This window comes from Oryzias melastigma, linkage group LG16, assembly GCF_002922805.2.
Source record: "Oryzias melastigma strain HK-1 linkage group LG16, ASM292280v2, whole genome shotgun sequence".
NCBI classification, from domain to species: Eukaryota; Metazoa; Chordata; class Actinopteri; order Beloniformes; family Adrianichthyidae; genus Oryzias; species Oryzias melastigma.
In genome coordinates, this window is record NC_050527.1 from 10,368,260 (window position 1) to 10,385,969 (window position 17,710).

Sequence of the window (17,710 nt, forward strand, 5' to 3'; positions counted from 1 at the left end):
CATGGTGCAAAAGTTATGGGTGTAAACCATTTTTTTAGATTTAAAAAAGTATGGAAAGCCACTTGGATCAATATTTTAAGCTTAAAATGAAATGCAACTATATTTTCTAGAATTGTACATCTTGTTTGTTTACTTATATCCATGTATTTTGTGGGTTTTTTTACTATATCTATTGAAAATAGAGATCAAAACTCTGTGTATTTTAAGCTCAGATACACCATTGATCATAAATATTGATTTGTTTATAGCTAAAGCGTAAAAAAAGCTGCAAACTATTTCAGTGGTGGCACTGGAAAAAAATCTATTCTCATTACATTAACTTGTTTACATTTGATCTTTATTAAGCCAAATGTTTATGGTCTGATTCAATCAATTTTCTACCAAAACTCCTTCATTTCTACTAACGTCAGCCAAAAGATGTCCAATATGTTCACTCCAACATTTCCTAAAAACTAAATAAAAAGTTGAGTTGTTTTTAATCTATATCTCTGAGCATAAAGGGGACTTACCTTTGTTTTTTTGGGTTATTTAACCTAAAAAATATTACACATGGAAGAACCCATAGTGAAACCACTATAACCGATAGATGAGCATTGCTCCAAAAAGCAATCAAACTATATATCCAACATGAACGACACAAGAATTCAATTGAATAATTTCCCCTGGGGATAAATAAAGTATTTTGATTATGAAACAACTCAAATATGGACCATTCTACCACAGTGATAATTCAAAACAACCAAACATTGAACTTGTTCCTCCATGAAGGCTCACAAAGATGCTCCAGCCGCTCACAGAAAGTTTTCACGCCCCCCAAAAAATACAAACCTTCAGAATGCCACAAAGACAACATCAAACATGTTATAAAAAATGTGTTACTTCACTGGGTAGAGAAGGCTAAAAATTTCTAAATACTTGCAGAGGAGTTACTAAATAGCCGAATGCATTAATAACTCTTTGTCACATGCTGTCACAAAAGCAGCTTCTGTACAGAAATGTTATGGAAGAGAGGAAATAAAATTATATTGAGAAGCTAAAATTAATTTATCCTAAAATAAAAACAAAACATCCATAATTATTGAAGTTCAGTTTAACTTGTTTATATTTCTGATACTAAATAATCCCTAATACAGTTTTATACTGATCATTATGGTATTCCATACAAAATCTTTGTTTAGAAAAAATGATGGATTTATAGAGGAATTTTTACTTTATTAACATTTCATAGTCATCACTCGTGAGCTGGTTTTTATAAATCATGTTTTTTTTAAAGTATATATATATATAATTTATACAAAGTTGTTTTTGCTTGCATAAAAAATGAGATTTTTGCACGTGGTCCTTCTCTGTGAGAATTAACCTTTTAATATTTATAACTGTTCTCATTTTTTTGTCATTTTCAATAAGTTTTTTATTCAAAATAATTCAACAATTATTCAATTATTCAGAAAAAAATAAACATATATGGATGTGATAAACACAAACTACCAATAAATAAATAAAACGCTATCCAAAACTTTATTTTGAAGGGGATAAAATCAGGAGCCACCTTGTTTAAATGGATGTCTAAACCTAAAATAAAAATTAAAAAAATGTCATTTTCATTGATAAAAATACTAGACCCCCCTTTTAAAGACTTCAGGAAACCTCGTTTTTACGTTTGATTCGCTCACAGAAACATCCATGGCTGAGGTTGATACCGCAGAACTAGATTTAGGTCAACCAAAAAGACCCTTGAGAGGGTTCAAACTGAAATCCAAGATCAGTCACGTTTATTTCCCACAAAGTCTGGACCCATAAAGTCTGGAAATCAGAGCCACAGAATATGAACAGCCGCCATGCGCGCAGCGGATGTGTTCCTGTTTGAGCCCCTCTGCCCTTTTATCATCCAACCCTTCAGCTTCACACAAACGGTTGTTTTTTAATGAAACTGTAAATATAAATTCAACAAAGACACAATATGAGAACGTAAAACGATTCTTATTTGCATTCTTCCTTTTCCGTCTTTTTTGTATCCTAATTCGTGTGTCCAATTCAAGCAAACAGACAAGAATTAAATACATACAGAATTTGAAGTTTTTTTTCCCCCCCCCTGAAAAATTGACCAATCACGTTGCATCTTTGCACAAGAATTTACTTCAAAAAACGGAAACAATGACTTTAAATCATATCCAGAAATTGTTATCGGTTTTTTTCTTTAAATTATTGTTATTAATTTTGTATGTTTTTAGCCATCAGATGCATTTACGCACTCTTTGGAATAACGCAAACACAATTCACTAAAGTAACATCTCTGTTTCTTCCTACCTTCAAGAAATCCAAACTCCTGATAGTTTAATTCTCGCATCAAACTTCTTTTAAATCTCAATTCACGGCAATGACATTGATCTAAGGAGCGCCATCCAGTGGACAAACACCCGCGGCCCTGCGTGGCAACACCAGCACAGATCTTCCCATGCACCTCTGCCGGCCGCACGCAGAACCAAATGAGCACGGAGAGGTCCGCGTCCGCGCGTTTCACATGCAGCTCCCAGGCGTTGTTTTCAGCCCCCCTCGAGTCACAGTTAATAACCTTGGTCTCAGACGCTTTATTGCAGCGCACTCCAAATGCTCCAGACGAATCCGCCTTTTATGGCCAAGTCACTGAAGCAACTGGGAGGATGTGCAGCAATCAAAGCGGAATTCCTGGGAGCCTGGCAGGATGCTCCGTGTAAGGAAGACACCAGGACCCTTATTATCTTATGACAGGCCATTCAGGCTGTTTTCGGGGTCTGGTGGTCGGTGTAAAGCTTCAGAAAACATGGAGCACTAAAGCTTTTGAGGTTATGAGCGGATGGTGAGAACCCCCCCCCCCCCTTTTTCTTATAGTGTAGTTAACGTTTGCTTTCAAATAAAACTCAAAGGATAAGATAGGATTCAGACACCATTTTTGATTGTCTATTTAGATCATTTTACTGAAATTATCCAAAGTTTTTACTTTTTACGCATGGATTTGGATTTTCCTGCGCAACAGGGAAGTTTAAAAAGATCCCCTCTGGTTTATCAGCCGACATATCAGGTCAAAATCAGCTTTTCCCCTTTCTGCCCCCAACAAATGAATGGGGCCCTTTGTCATGGATATCAAATATTAACTGCTGCGGATCTGATTTCCACACAAGGGGCGCAAAAAGCTCAAAAGCACCGCATTCAGGCATCGTGATATACGACACACGTGTTACGATATAAAATAATAGTCTTTTTATTTGGAGTGTTTTTATTTTATTTTATTTGAGACAATTTTTGAAGATATTGTCCCTTTGGGTGAAATTTGATCCTCATTAAAATCGAGTTTAAAACATAATATAAAATTTAGCAGTTTTTACGCACCGAGCGTTCCCTGATAAGTAATGTGAGGACAAATGCTTGCCCAAATTGCATTAATTAAATGATACAAAATTTAGAAAAGCATACAGAAGCGAAATTTTAAGGATTTCCTGGTCAGTCAAGTTGGTGTAAACGTGCGTAATTTGCGCAAGACAGAACCTGCTGGAAAACAGCGGAAGATAAAGTTTAATTTGTTTGTAAAACAGCATGTTTTTTTAAAAGAAAATAATTCAATTTAGATTAAAAAAAATCCAAATTTGATGGCACTTTAAGTGTTAAAACAAACAAAAACAATCACAATAATGATAATATATTTATAATAATAATAATAACAATAGAAAGGAGAAAAAGAGATTTTGAAAAGACAACAAAAAAGTATGGTCCACTTTATGGCACGAATGTTTAGTCTGTCTGAATGGGGAGTGGGGGGAGTGGGGGTGGCAGCAGTCTGGGTCCAGTTTTTATAGCAGAGGGTTTGTGTAGTATTGTAAACGGTCTCTGTTCAGTTTCTTCTCCTTCATTCTCCTGTTTTGGAACCAAATTTTGACCTGTCGGTCTGTCAGATTGAGCATCCTGGAGAGCTGCATGCGCTTCTCTTTGTTGATGTAGACGCTGAAGAAGAACTCCCTCTCAAGCTCCCTGATCTGGTACTTGGAGTACGGACACCTCTTCTTGCGCGTCCTCGGAGCACCTGGAGGAAAGGGGAAAGCAGAAAGTTCACGCGGAGTGTTGGCACCGTGCGTCTTGAGAAACCAAATCCTCAGTCAGTTCCTGCTCCGAGGCTTTGGTCACGCTGCATGGCTGTTTGGAGTTCAAGTGTCTGCCTGATCTTAGGCCTGCAGGAGCAAAACTTGTAAACAAAGATTGAGAGACTCAGTTTGGTGCGTTTGGTTTCGAAAGAAGTTCCAAAATACGCACGAAAATCAGAAATCTAACAGGAAGGCGATTGTTTTGACTTAATATTTAAGGACATTTCTTAATAAATAGCATCTTAACTTTAGAATATAACAAACTTTACACACTGCATCAACTCCAAACTTAAATATAAGTTCATGGAAGTTAACAAAAATCAATGTTTTCGACTTTGAGGAAACAAATAGCTTTATAGTTGTTCACAGTGTGATTCTTAAACTCTTCACATAAAAGCTTTTTGGGTAAAATTGTTTTAAAAGTTGAAAACAGGCGGTCTTCACGGCCAATTTCAACCCCAAGCACGTGATCTTGTAGTTTATTTTCTGTGGGGGAAATCTGCAGGCCCTCTATAAACCTGATGTGCTTATAAAAGTGCATATAAAATGCTTTTAAGAGCAGCGCGTTAGATTTGTTTCCTCCCCGCGTCAAAGCACTCACTGCCGCTGCTGCTCTGTTTCTCCTCGCTGTTCCCGGAGGAGGACTTGGGGCTGCAGCTCTCCGCGGAGTCCGAGCCTGCAGCGTGAGCCGGAGCCGGGCTCGTTCTGGACTGTCTGTCCGCCTCTGGGACGCTCCCCTCCGCGCTCCCGTAGGCCGGGTCGAAGAACTGGTCGAAGGCTTGAGGCAGGACCCCGTTCCGCCCAACGCTGCCCCCGCCGAGCGCAGAAGAGGCGCTGGAGGAGCCGGAGTGCCCCGACGCGCCTTTCACCGGGACCTCTCCCCCCCGCGAGCACGCCCAGCTGTCTCTGTGCATGTCCTCAGCGCAGCAGTGGGACAGACTCCCCCTGCTGTGGTGCCATTTACTCGAAGCATCAATGCCATAATCTCTGAAAGCGACATCTCTCACGGACGGGATCTGCGGGAGCGCAGAGGACTGGTACGAGTAAGGGACGGGGTGAGAGGACTGGCTCTGGCTCAAATAATGAGGGAGACCCGGGAAGTCTGCTCCGGACACGTAGTAAGTGCAGCTCGGTAAATACATACTGGAGCCCGAAATCCGCTCATCCAAATCCATATTCTGAGGAGACGTCCTAGGATAATCCGCGCATTGTTCCTGCGCGCCGCTGCGCTTCAGCCACTTTGAGGCTGACTGCTGGAGCAGAAATCCTTAGACGTACAAGGTGACGTGGGAATCCATCGCTATCCATTCCTGAGGGCCAAAGCCATGTGACCACTGGCACATTATGACAGATAGCCTATGTCTCCACGTGTAGACGCCCGGAGACTTTCAGAGAGTCGGCCTATACTGTTTTGTTACATATAAATAAAAGAAAAACAAGTTAATACTGTACTTAAAATGACTTGATTTACACTTTATATAAATTAAAAAGGAAAACTTATAAAATAATCTCATTTTTACCCACATTTCTGTTTTGTTTGTTTGCAAACTTCCCTTTTAACTTGGATTCAAGATGCACTTAAAGACAAAATATGTTTTTTAGCCACACTATAAAATGGCTTTAGACTTACTATAAATGTGCGTCATGGATGCTCAATCGTGGAGGAAAAGCGCGCGCGTAAACTCTGATGGAGCAGCTAAATCTTGCCGTTTCCCTGACCCAGATCTGGGACTGGTGGGTTTGTTGGTGTGAGGTGGTTAAAGGTCACATGTGGCTCAGTGTTCTTAGAGAAAACGACAATGAACAAGAAGGCTTTATTGTCCTTTGGACCCGGAAGCGTCTTTTGACCACACAGACAAAACTATACATCCATGTATTTATTTATTTATTTTTTGGCAGAATAAGACTTTATAAAGTATGGAGACTGGAGATGATCAGCTGACATACTTGGGCAGAACAGAGCAGAGGAGACGTTCATGAGCTATAAATAATTTGGCAAAGAGGGCTCCAGACTGTTTTTCTTATCTCTTATATAAGACTCCCCTCTTGGGTTTCCCTTTGTTGTCATCGCTGCAGAATAATATTTATGTCACCAAATATCATAAACAATATGAGGACTTTTAGACCAATTGACGCATCAGATCCAGTTTAATGCGCTAAAACTGCAACAAGACAAGAGGAGTGGATCTTCAACCCGTATAAAAGTGGGGTTTATGTTGGTGATTATAACACCTATAGGAAATATAATTATATTTATACACATTTTTACAATTTGATGAGGTTATAAAATGTAGAAATGATTGATAAAACTTAGAAGTTAATAGAAAAAAAAAATAAATAAAAATGTCTTCGTTTAGTTTGCAGACACTAACACAAAAAACACCAACTCCTGAAACATTTGAAAAAAATAATAAGTGTTTTACTTGAATTTATTAGGCTATTTCAACTTGCAAAAGTTTTTTAATTTTGCTTTTTATGGGAAGTAAATATTTGCAGCGTAAGAGTTTGATTCCAGAGTGACTTTTCAGAGTAAACTCATAAAAGTATCGGTGGGAGAGAATTAAAAATACAAACGTAAACATCTAACTTTCTACTGAAGGTAACATCAAATATTTGTCTCCCTAAAAGAGGAGTATGAGCTGAAGCATCAGGAAAGTCTCCCCTTCAGGCCTCCTGTCAGACAGAGCTGCTCTCCAAAAGGTTTTTACAAAAATGATTGATTAGGACATCAATTCAAAGGAGAAGCTCATCTGGAAATTTACCTTTTGGTCATTTTTATTATGCTTTTTATACGTTTTAAATTGAAACTCAACTCTTATTTTACTTTTTTTGGCCCAGACGGTAAAATCCAAATGAGGCTAAACCACCTTCACATTATTTGTATTTAAAGTGATTTAAAAAAAACTGATATGATGGTTGATTTATTAATTCGAAAGAGAACAGAGAGGAAAAAATGAGAGTTTCAAACCGAAAACAAACAAAAAAATCCCAGTCTTAAGTTTATGTCATTCACAATTTACCTAAATGACCCGATCCATTAAATTGTTACAACAAATGATCCTCAATCAGAACTCTAAACTGTTTTTGTTCAATTTCTGCTGCAAATCTGTGTATCAATATGGGAATATTATTATTATTATTATTTATTATAAATTCATCATTTATGCGCGCAATTTATTTCTGCAGCCACATCTTTTTTTCCCTAAATAATTTAGTTGCCAATGGGACTGTAGGGGGCGCAATGACACACGGCTAGAAGTGATAGTTAAGTAGTCAAAGAACATTTCATCCTCCATAAAGGTTTGCATTCACATTACTCCACTTTCTTTCTAGAGTCGTGCTAATTTACAGAGGCTACAACACCTCTGTTTTTATATTTTCAGTCAGTTTTCAATCCCATTTTGAGACAGTGCTCCTTGTTACAGAAAATGTTTGATTTCTCTTCATTTCTTGTTAGCTCTTCCTTCATTTTGTGATTGGACAGGACACACGCCTCCTATTCACAGCATGTTATGAGATCAAAGAGTACTGGGGGTTCAGTTTTTAATGGTTTTTGAGAGGAAGGCCTAAAAAAAAGAACACACTTTTTTTATTTTAACATATACAGTAATCCAAGATAATCTAGTAAATGGCAAAAGGAAGAAATAAAATTATATATTTTTTTTTTTTCCTGAAATGATTAATTTTCTCCCCAAAACAAGAATTATTTAATACTAGGAACATTTTCTTTACTTTCCTGAAAACACAGATCCTTCACTTTTAAGCTCAAATTAAATAGACAAAAATATATTAATCAACAACATATTAATATGGAACATATTTCTAAATTACTTAAGATTATTTCAAGACATTTATTTCCTCACGGTTTCCTCTTATTAACGCAACAATTTTGGGTGCGTGAATATTTTGAAAGTGTAGCATTAAAAATCTATTGTCTTTGTTTAAATAATAAAACTCTAAGCACAATCAATAAAGTTTTTAGTGAGCTAATAATATAAAAAAACACAAAATTGTTTTTTGAAATAAGCAACAAAATAATAAAGTAAGTTTCCTGATGTTTCTCTTCTTGTCTTTCGTGTTGTGCTTACGCAGATCTACCACTAGATGGCGACAAAACTCAGTAAAAGACCTGACTGGTCCTGCGTCAGGGCCCGCAGGCCCACACACGTTATCACATAACACAGTGCAATAAAATGAAATAAAATAATGACCACATCATGATTTGTATTTGAAATATTTTGACACCATATATTAAAGCAATTTCATGGGAATAAATAAATAAATGAATTTGACAAAAACACACTGTGTCTCTAAATCATTTATTGTCAAAACGTTGGCTTATATTGTCATAACAGAGGATAGATGGCTTCAGTCTTAGTATGTACATGAATAAATGCTTTTAAAATATTCCATTCTTAGTTGCCAGTCAGTTGACATGCGAGTTATTATGATTTATCATAAGAGCAGTAAACTAAATAAGTGCTTGTTTTTGTGGTAGTTCAGCTTTTAAAGCTTTGCGTAAAATCTTACTTTAAAGTTGAAAATGTATTTATTTTGATGTGAAAAACAGCCCCAATAAATATTTATGTTTTCCCTTTGAATTAAAAGTTTGATTCATTAAACATTTCTGATCTCTTTATTTTGAATCAAAAGACCGTTTTTGGTTCACTGGCGCGTCTTAATCCAAGAAGGTGTGGAATAAATTATTATACACTTTAAAATGGATTTAAAGAAAAAAAAAAGACCCAAAGGTGAAATGAGTGTCCCGCTTTGAGAGGCAGTCTTTTCTAGTATCAAAGCATCCCAGGCCTGCAGAACCACCTTAAATTCCAGGCCATTTCCGATCTTCTGTCAACAGCCCGCATCGACTGGTTCCAATTAAAACGTGAGATGGGAAATGTTTAGTTCAAAACAGAGCCGCTCTGGCGACAGGAAAGCTGTCCATAATGTAATAAATTATACCCTAGTTTTTGGATGAAAGTACATCCATGTCCGCCTTTCACCTCTTGTTAGTGTATCCAGAGCTAACTGGAACTCTTGAATTTATTGACGATTTTTTTCTCCTTTACGCGCCGGTTCTGAAACCAGATTGTCACTTGTCGCTCCGTCAGGTTCGTCTGCGCGGATATCCTCCTCCTTTTGTCTTTGGTGATGAACTTATTGGAGGCATATTCTCTTTCCAGTTCTTTCAGCTGCACCTTGGTGTATGGCACACGCTTCTTTCTCCCGCGGCGCACTGCGCTTTCGCCATTTAAAGTGTCTGTGGATGGAACAAAAATACATTTAAACATGTAGATAACATTATCAAAAATTGTTTTCTTATTGATAAAAGTGATCAATAAAATACCTTGTAAAGAGGATTTCCACAGAGGATTTGTCTGCTGCTGCTCCTTGGCGCAGTAAACTTGCCCATTCCAGCCGTTGGTGATGGCCCACGACTGGTAGGGCTCCATGGGCAGCAGGGACTCGTGTCTCGGCTCAGAGGGGGCAGTCAGCGCAGGAACCACTGGCACATCCAGGTAGCTGGGCTGGTATGGACCTGAGGAATAACCCTGGTAGAAGGCAAATTCCTTCGCCCGAGCCGAGAACTCCTCACCGGAGACGGATGAGTCCACGTATTTATCACCGAAACCAGAGGGCTGCGCGCACGCCTTCACGCCGCCGTGGGACATCCTGCACGGGTAGTAACTGCTGCCAAAATATCCATATGGCAAGGACGCATTGGACGAACTCTGAGTGGCAGAACAGGGGCTGCATTGTTTGCCAGGCTCCGCCATGCCAGAGACTGGCACCTCATTCGCCGTGTAGGTGGTGCTGGGAGCCAGGGAGGTTGGATGCGCTAACAGATTCCGGCACTGATTCGCAGAAAAGTTGCCTCCAGTGAACCCCTCCATGTTCTTGCTTCTCTCATCCAAGGCGCTGTCGTAGAGGAACATCACCGGGTCGATCCAGCGCGAGTGGAGGAGCAATGAGGCGGTCATAGCATGCCCATTGAGACGACCAACTCTTTCAAAATCCCCTCAACTGAGCGGAGACAGGGACTCGGGCAGAGTACCGATAGCAGCTCGCCTGAGCGCACGAGGAACGCGAGGTTATTGGACAGGAGCAAGCACGTGATATGCAAAGAAGACCTTACACGTCTAGAGGATAATGCAGATGAGGCGAAATGCTGGAGAAGATAGGACAACGGACACGCTTTAGAATGCATTATTGTGTCTTTTAAATATGCAATTATAGAAGATATTAAATTATTGATCTTATGAACAATTTATGTGATATTTTATTTTAAAAAAAAATCATCAATATTTACATAAATTGCACAATACTTTACAGAATCAAGTTTTAATTGTATTTTTATTAGTTGTTTAGACTTAATATTGATGGTGCACGCTCAGGAGTAAAAATGGAAAATTAAATTTAGAATTGTTTGCAATATTTTTAGCTCATAATTTCTATTTCCAAATACTTTCTATCGTAATTATATCCACAAAACACTGTTTTGGCACAGTTTTACGCAGTCAAGTTATCGGTGGTTCCAGGCAAAATTATTCTCACAACTGACATGATAAAAAGCCAAACGAGGAGGAGAAACCAAAAATCTTTTCCTCCGGCTAGTTGGAGACGCGGCTGGAGGCCAAGGTCAAGTTGAAAGCTGTCGTCACGAAGAAAAAGGCGTCCAGAACGCAGCGCGCAATAAAAAAAGAAAGAGAAGGTTACAAGCACAGGTTGTGCTGCTTTTTTGTCGGTTCATGCGTAAAGTTGTGCTTTTGCTCTTCTCTGATCAGAAGTCAGGAAGTCGGTAAATGTCATAAAAAGAACAATTCCAGAGAAGAACAAAAATGCCCTGAAGTTAAATGTTTTATGTTTTCTCAAGAAAAAAATCGAGAAGTTGAAGTGGAGCTCAAAGCCGCAAATTTTACAGCACATGGAGACCGCAAGCATTAAAATGAAATGATTTTTTTTTACAGTTAAGACAGCGAACATGGTACCAAGTCGGTGTGGTGAAAGCACAAACCAGGATCTCAATAGTCAAACATCAACACTTTTGTATCTAAAACTCTTTCTTTTTTGCACATCAAATTATAGTTTTTAGTTATTGAGAATGCGCGTCCAACTTAATATAAAGAATTGAAGGGAAAAAAACGTTTAATAGCTTTAGAGTTTTCTCACTTTTTGAGGCTGTAAATGTTTATGAGTGAAGTTCAGAGCTCACGCGGAAGAATGTACAGAAGCCTGGAGCAAACAAAAAAAGAACTTTTTCGTATATAAAATCACTTAAAGTCTGTTTTTAATCGTTGCATTAGAATTGGTGCCTGAAAATATATTTGTTCTTGTTTTACAAATAAATAAGAACACTCGGAAGTAATTTGAGTCACAGTGTCCTGAAGCGTCTAAGACAATCATAAAATAATCATTCAGTACAGTACGGTACAATTATTTCAGAAAGAAACGTCTATTATAAGCAGATTATATTTTTTCTGGAAGTTATTCATGAAGGAGATTTGTAATTTTCCGATGGACGTTCTTTTCCAGGTCTGTTTGCAACACCCACCCACATTTACGCACGCTCCAAATTACTCACATGTGCCAATTTCATACATTTAAACGGCAAATAAACATTTTTCCAATAGTATAGAACCACAAAGTATCTGAAAGTATTTGGAAAATTGATGTTGTGACCTGCTTTTAAATTAAATTATAAGGATAAAAATTAAAAGGTAAAAAACGAATTATTTACATTTAATTGTGACCTAAAATGTTTTTTATTTACTTTTGTTTAAATCATATATAAAATGAACAATTACTGTGTAAAGTTTGTTAGTATTTGTACAAACTAAAACAGTGCAAAAGAGTCGAAGAACCTTTTAACTTGTTAACTCTGGTTGTTGCCCAACGCAGTTAAGGCTCATGTCGACAGGCGTTTGCGCCAGGATGAGAGCTGTTTGTGTGAAGGCTACTAATCCAGAAAAGTACAGTAAAGAGAAAAATGTACAATTGCTTTTACTTTTTTTTGCTGTAAAATAAAATATTTTTTTGCATAAAATAAATGCAAGAAAACAGACAAATGCCACGGGAAAAAAAATCCCAACCATCTCCTGCATGTGTTTTCCAAATTGAATTTCGTCTGGATGAACACACACAGCTGCTGAACTAAAAAACCCACCAGACTCTAAAGCTTATTAAAAAAAAGTGAAGCAGATGATGTCAGGCTGTGAGTTTCTCAGTCTGCTGGAGGCCTGAGACCAAAGTACTGCTCTGTTTGCAACAGCTATCAAGTGGATGACAGCACAGCTCTCAGTCTACAGTGCTTAATGGACTTTTTATGGCTTTGTCTTGTGATCGCCTGACCTGTGGCACCTTGGCCTCTCAGAGCTTATTGGTAAAGTAGATCAGAGACATGCCGCTCTCCTGCTCTGGCCTACCTGGAGAAGAAAAGAGCGACCGATCCACAAATTAATTCTGTGGACTCATAAACTGAGAGGCTTGTTTGAGAAATGTTAGACACGAGTGAGAACTTGAATGAGGATTTCCAATCAGCTTTTACAAAATGTACAAACAAATGTAAAACTCAGCTGTATATCAATTATTTTAAGGAATTTAAAAAAAAATGTCACAGAATTTGGTTTGGGGCAACAGAAATATTCAGAATTTAATCTAAACTCCTTTATAAAGTGCCTTAGATAATTCTGAAGTGGTCAGTAACTCAAATTGAAAAGACATATCAATAATATTTAATGTTTTAATGAATGTTGCAGACAATCAATATCATTTAAATGCAACATTTACTGATGCTCATCCAAGTCTGGAGCGGCAAGAACTCTCATCACTGCTTTTTACGGCGCATAATCAAAGAGAACAATCAGTAAAAGAGATTGTAACTGGTTAGGAAAGACAGACAGGAAGTCAAAAATATATAAATATTCTTAAGAAATTTAATTCATAAAACACTGACCCAGGATGCAAAACTTATATTATACTACAAAAAATAATTGAAAGGATTAAAATAAAGCTCAAAATGTTTATTTTAAACTGTAATTATGCATGCTTTTGTTATTCTAATCATTGAAGTAACTTTAGTCCAGAAAATAAAAGTTTAACAAAAAGTGTGGAATAAAAACAGTTAACTAAATTCTTAAGTATAAATCAACAAGTCTACTCAAGCAAAATCAATGTACAGAGATAGTTTTAAATGATTCATCTAACATGAATAAAACGTCATCATAGTTTATATCTCAGATGCTTTTTTTTTTTATCTGCGGTCTCCTTCGGTTGGATCCTCATTTCCACTCTCTGCAGATTCAGAAGATTTCTAACGAACGAGGATGAACTTCAGTATTTTGGAGCTGCATGGTACATCTTTGAAGTCCCACCAACAACAACTGCCACATTCAAGACTTTGTGTGGAATTGCCCCCCAGCACTTTTATAACCAATGAGGGAACCAGCTTGCATCTCCTTTATGACTGCATCCGGAGTCTCCCCGAGAGCATTGAAAAAACAAAGATCATAGTGTGAGAAGGTTTATTTTGGTGCTCGTCTGTAACAAATACACACAAACTGGCATCTGTGGGGCTTCACCAGAGTTAAGTTCACCACGTAAGAGAAGAATGGCTGGACAAATGCACTCAGAGGTCCCAGCATTGAAAAAACATTGAGGTTTACGTTCAGTAATGCTTAAATCCTTTTCTGTTAGCAAAATCAGTCTAGGTTTTTGTTCTGCTCATTGAAAAATACTATAGTGAAGCATGAATAACTGTGTGCTACTCCTGTAAAGTGATGTAACTCAATGTAGAATGGTAACGTCATGTTTGGCTGATGCTGACAGTGAGAATCCACAGCAAAGTTGTGACGTAAATTTCAGAAGAAGCTTTGAAATCCCAAACCTTAAATGGCAATTCACTGTCTATTCCTGAAAGCTGTTCTCAAATAAAGAAAGTTTTGTTTGTTTAAGTTTAGAAAAGTTTTTTTTTTAAGATGACTAACCTCTAACCAAATTAATGACTAACTTTTGTCACCAAATTGAATTCATTGGAATGCACTTTTATTAAAATCAATGACGCAGCAAACAATGTGGAAACAACCAGATACATGATTAGAAACTAAGGTTTTGGCTGAATTTTACAGAGTTGTTCAAAGAACCAACAGATTAAAACAAAGAAGAACTGAAATGTCTGCATGGAATTGTGGTGACAAGGAAAGACAAATATTTAATTCCAAAGGGGTAAAACAACAGAAGCAGAAGTGTTAGGAACCTTTTTCAAGGGGGCCTTTAAGCGAATTTATGTTCAGAAATGTTGTGTTACTTTAATAAATCGTTGAATCAGAGTTAAAATGAAACCAAAAGTAATATTTCTGGATCTATGTTTGTTGGAATTTTAGCCACAGATGCTGCAAAAGTTCTAAAAACGTGGATCTTAAGAATGCATTTCAGGTAAAACATGAGAACTCTTCATCTACTTTTTTTTTTCTTTTTTTGCATTAAAAGTTTTATTTTTTCATAAAACATTATTACCTGTGCACAAATCAAACAAAACATTTATCTCATGGTGTAACAACCAACACTTGTGGCAAAACAAACAGTTTATTCTTGGAAAAGAGCGGAATCCTGAACTTTCTGAGATACAAACCTTCAGGTTTTTTTTTTGGTTTTTTTTGGCAAAAGCAACCTTAACATAGAAAGAGACTCTGACCAACTGAATACATCCTTACGTCAGTGTTGTTTGTAGGCTTAGAAACAAATTAGAAACAAAGGAAGGAGTTAAGTGGAACATTGGATGTCAAGTCACAGTGTCCTTTAGCGTGGCAGTAATTCGCACGATCCTCCCTCTACAATTACAGCACTTCAAACTTGGCACAATGGACTGAGGAAGGACCATTTCTCTGGAAGCCTTCAGAGGAATCTGTTTCATTGCAGGAGAATTGAGGACATTCTGTGTGTTTCATTTCACTTTTTATTGTTTTAAGCCTATGCAGTACTATGCACTATGAAGTACATTTTTTTATTTTCTTTGGTGGTGTTGAGAGTAGATGAAGATGACACCTGGGGAAAAACTCATACTAAGAATTTTGAATAGTAAAAAACGAGATGACTTGAATGTGTTTAGAAGAGGTAAATGAATGCCTAGCTGGAACATGTCAGTGAACAATTTAAACCAAAATGGGACTGATTGATCTAGGATAAGAAGATACGAAGAGATTTAACATGAGTGGAGAAGAAATAAAAAATACTATGGTAGAAAGATAATTTACTGTGAGAAGTTAAAAAAGAGGGAGGAAAAATCCATAGAAATGAAGTTATATTGGTGTCAGAAGTGGGATCAACTGCGACAACTCATGCTTTTTTATTTCTGGCATATTTTCCACCTCATCTAGCAGTTGCCAAGCCTCAAGTTTGATGTGAGTTTAGCTTTAGCTGTGAAGCCACCACAGTTAGGCAATTAGGACACTATATGCTCATGATTCCTTTAGTCCAATTTACCCACCGTCATCTTTCAATCTTAACATTTGTGCACCAATATTTCAAAACATGTACTTTTTAGAATTATTTCCTCCTAAAGTAGAAGTATTCTCAAATTTCTGATTAGACTAGTTCCATCTATCTTCTTCCTCCGCTGATTCAGGACCGCCAGTATAAGCAAAGATGCTCAGACTTCCCTTTCACTGGCTACTTCCCTCAGGAACCTCTAGGCGTTCCCAGGACACACTGGAGAGACTAACTGTCTGGATCTTCCCTGGGATCTCCGCCCCGTAGGACATGCCCGAAGCACCTCCCCAGGGAGGCCCTGGAGACATCCGGACCAGAATCCTCGAGCCAGCTCAACTGGCTTCTATCAATGTGGAGGAGTGGCAGCTTCATTAGACCCGACTGGTCCGGTTTTGTCTGTATAATCTACTGCTTTGTGAGTCCTTTAATAAATTAAATTGAAGTTCTTAATTGTTTTCCAAAAAGAATGAAAGCATTACAATAGTTTTATTTTATTAAGTGAAAACTTAAAGTAACAATTTCCAAATCAAAAGAAAATAAAACAAGGAAAACAGACACATGGACACCAACAAACATCAGCACAGATCATAAATTCTATTTCTTCTTCTGCATAGGTGGCAAATGGATTACTTCTAGAGCTAAAAGGAGTGTCTGATTACAAAAATATCCATAACACACAAGAATTTATACTGGATACAAGTGCTCAAAATATGTGTTGCATGATAGTAGAGCTCATTTAGTTCCTAACTTAAAAAACACATCCTTGTGGTGAATGCACCCAAACTGCTCTGTCAGTCCTGTGCGGACGCAGACACATAGCAAAGCTGTGGACGGAGGCTGACTTTACTGGCCCTCCTCTTCACGCAGGAACTGGAACACGGAGGAAAAATCTTTATTGGCATAACCGCGAGCGCACATCATACGGTAGATCTGATGGGCTAAAGAGCCAAGAGGGACAGGAGTCTTTGTGTTTGTGGCTGTGTTCTGTGCGAGGCCCAAATCCTTAAAAAGAAAAGAAAACGCACATTAAAAACCTCAGCAGAAATGAAAATGTCAGTCTGGAAAACAAAACCACAAACCCACACATACCATAATGTATATTTTTTGTGTTCTGCTGAACATTTACAGGCTTATTTCAGTGTAATGGTCTGGACAGACAGACTTTTTTTTTCTTTGTTTTTTGCAAAACGGCTAACAAGGTCTGTGATCATTTCTAATGGACCTTTTAAAGAAAACGCTAACATTTATTGGAACTTGAAAAAAAAATAATAATGTTAAATAATATTATTTTATTGCTTAAGTATGCCTAGTTAATAAATCTAACCCTAACTTAGTTCCAATCCTTGATCAAAGGTTTATTGACTGACCTTTGCCATCAGCTGAGTGCCAAAACCTCCTTGGTAGTTATTCCCAGAGGGGACTCCTTCCATAACTCCTGGCACCGGGTTGTAAGTGTCACTAGACCAGCACCGCCCTGAACTCATGTTCAGAATTTTGGCCAAAAGTTTGGGATCGAGGCCAAGTCTGTGGAAGGATCATATGATGTTTAAAATATGGCAGCTGTTTATGATGAAGTGAGATTTTCTTGAGCTTTTACCTGATGCCCAAATTCATCGTCTCTGAAGTGCCAATCATTCCAATCGCCAAGAGCATGTTGTTACAGATTTTAGCAGCCTACAACAACAAAAACAAAACATAATGGCAATTATTATGACTAATATATAGTTAATTATTTATTTGAACTGAAGAGGACACATTTGGTGATTTGTTATGAGTCAGAAAGCATCCAAGTTATTTTATCTGCCCATCAAAAGGGAGTACATGTCAAAGTAGGAGTAGGGAGCTTGTAGCCTTCTGATTTTAGTTTCTATGTCACATTTATGCTCTTTTTCAAGCTGCCTTTTTTGTCAGCTCCTGATTCACAACAATGTGAATAAAGAAATACTCAGAAATGCAACTTTAAGCTCAATTTTCTTTATACATGTCCTCCATCATGACAAGAACATGTGAAAAACACGATTTTTATCTTTACTATGAATGGAAACTTACAATGCAGATTCATTTTGTTTCTATATAAATAGAGTTTTTTGGCATTCATCTTTTTACTATTGAGA

General features: G+C 37.5%; 3 protein-coding genes across 3 annotated transcripts in view; all 3 read right to left on the reverse strand.

Annotated features, from left to right (window-relative positions):
* Nucleotides 1–3,657: 3,657 nt before the first annotated feature.
* hoxa11b (homeobox A11b) lies at nucleotides 3,658–6,419 on the reverse strand. Its single transcript, XM_024268026.2, has 2 exons — nucleotides 4,714–6,419; nucleotides 3,658–4,054 (listed from the first exon to the last, which is right to left on the reverse strand). The coding sequence occupies exons 1-2, from the start codon at nucleotides 5,285–5,287 to the stop codon at nucleotides 3,825–3,827; spliced, it is 804 nt and encodes a 267-aa protein (XP_024123794.1). The 5' UTR covers nucleotides 5,288–6,419; the 3' UTR covers nucleotides 3,658–3,824.
* A 2,017-nt stretch (nucleotides 6,420–8,436) lies between these two features.
* On the reverse strand, nucleotides 8,437–10,122 carry hoxa13b (homeobox A13b). The gene is made up of 2 exons (XM_024267948.2): nucleotides 9,460–10,122; nucleotides 8,437–9,372 (listed from the first exon to the last, which is right to left on the reverse strand). The coding sequence occupies exons 1-2, from the start codon at nucleotides 10,091–10,093 to the stop codon at nucleotides 9,137–9,139; spliced, it is 870 nt and encodes a 289-aa protein (XP_024123716.1). The 5' UTR covers nucleotides 10,094–10,122; the 3' UTR covers nucleotides 8,437–9,136.
* Nucleotides 10,123–16,071: 5,949 nt separating this feature from the next.
* Nucleotides 16,072–17,710, reverse strand: part of hibadhb (3-hydroxyisobutyrate dehydrogenase b) — a 9,388-nt gene continuing 7,749 nt past the window's right edge. Inside the window, exons 6-8 of the mRNA XM_024268157.2 lie at nucleotides 17,194–17,270; nucleotides 16,964–17,120; nucleotides 16,072–16,598 (exon numbers count right to left, since the gene is read on the reverse strand). Coding sequence (XP_024123925.1) covers nucleotides 16,440–16,598; nucleotides 16,964–17,120; nucleotides 17,194–17,270 — 393 coding nt within the window. The 3' untranslated portion in view covers nucleotides 16,072–16,439. The remainder of the gene's footprint in view (nucleotides 16,599–16,963; nucleotides 17,121–17,193; nucleotides 17,271–17,710) is intronic.

Excerpts from the sequence above, each read along its gene's own strand:
- hoxa13b (XM_024267948.2), bottom strand. The coding sequence starts at position 10,093 with ATGACCGCCTCATTGCTCCTCCACTCGCGCTGGATCGACCCGGTGATG. Across the intron at positions 9,373-9,459 it reads GTGGAAATCCTCTTTACAAG|ACACTTTAAATGGCGAAAGC; the intron begins GTATTTTATTGA and ends TTCCATCCACAG.
- hoxa11b (XM_024268026.2), bottom strand. The coding sequence starts at position 5,287 with ATGGATTTGGATGAGCGGATTTCGGGCTCCAGTATGTATTTACCGAGC. Across the intron at positions 4,055-4,713 it reads GAAACAGAGCAGCAGCGGCA|GTGCTCCGAGGACGCGCAAG; the intron begins GTGAGTGCTTTG and ends CCTTTCCTCCAG.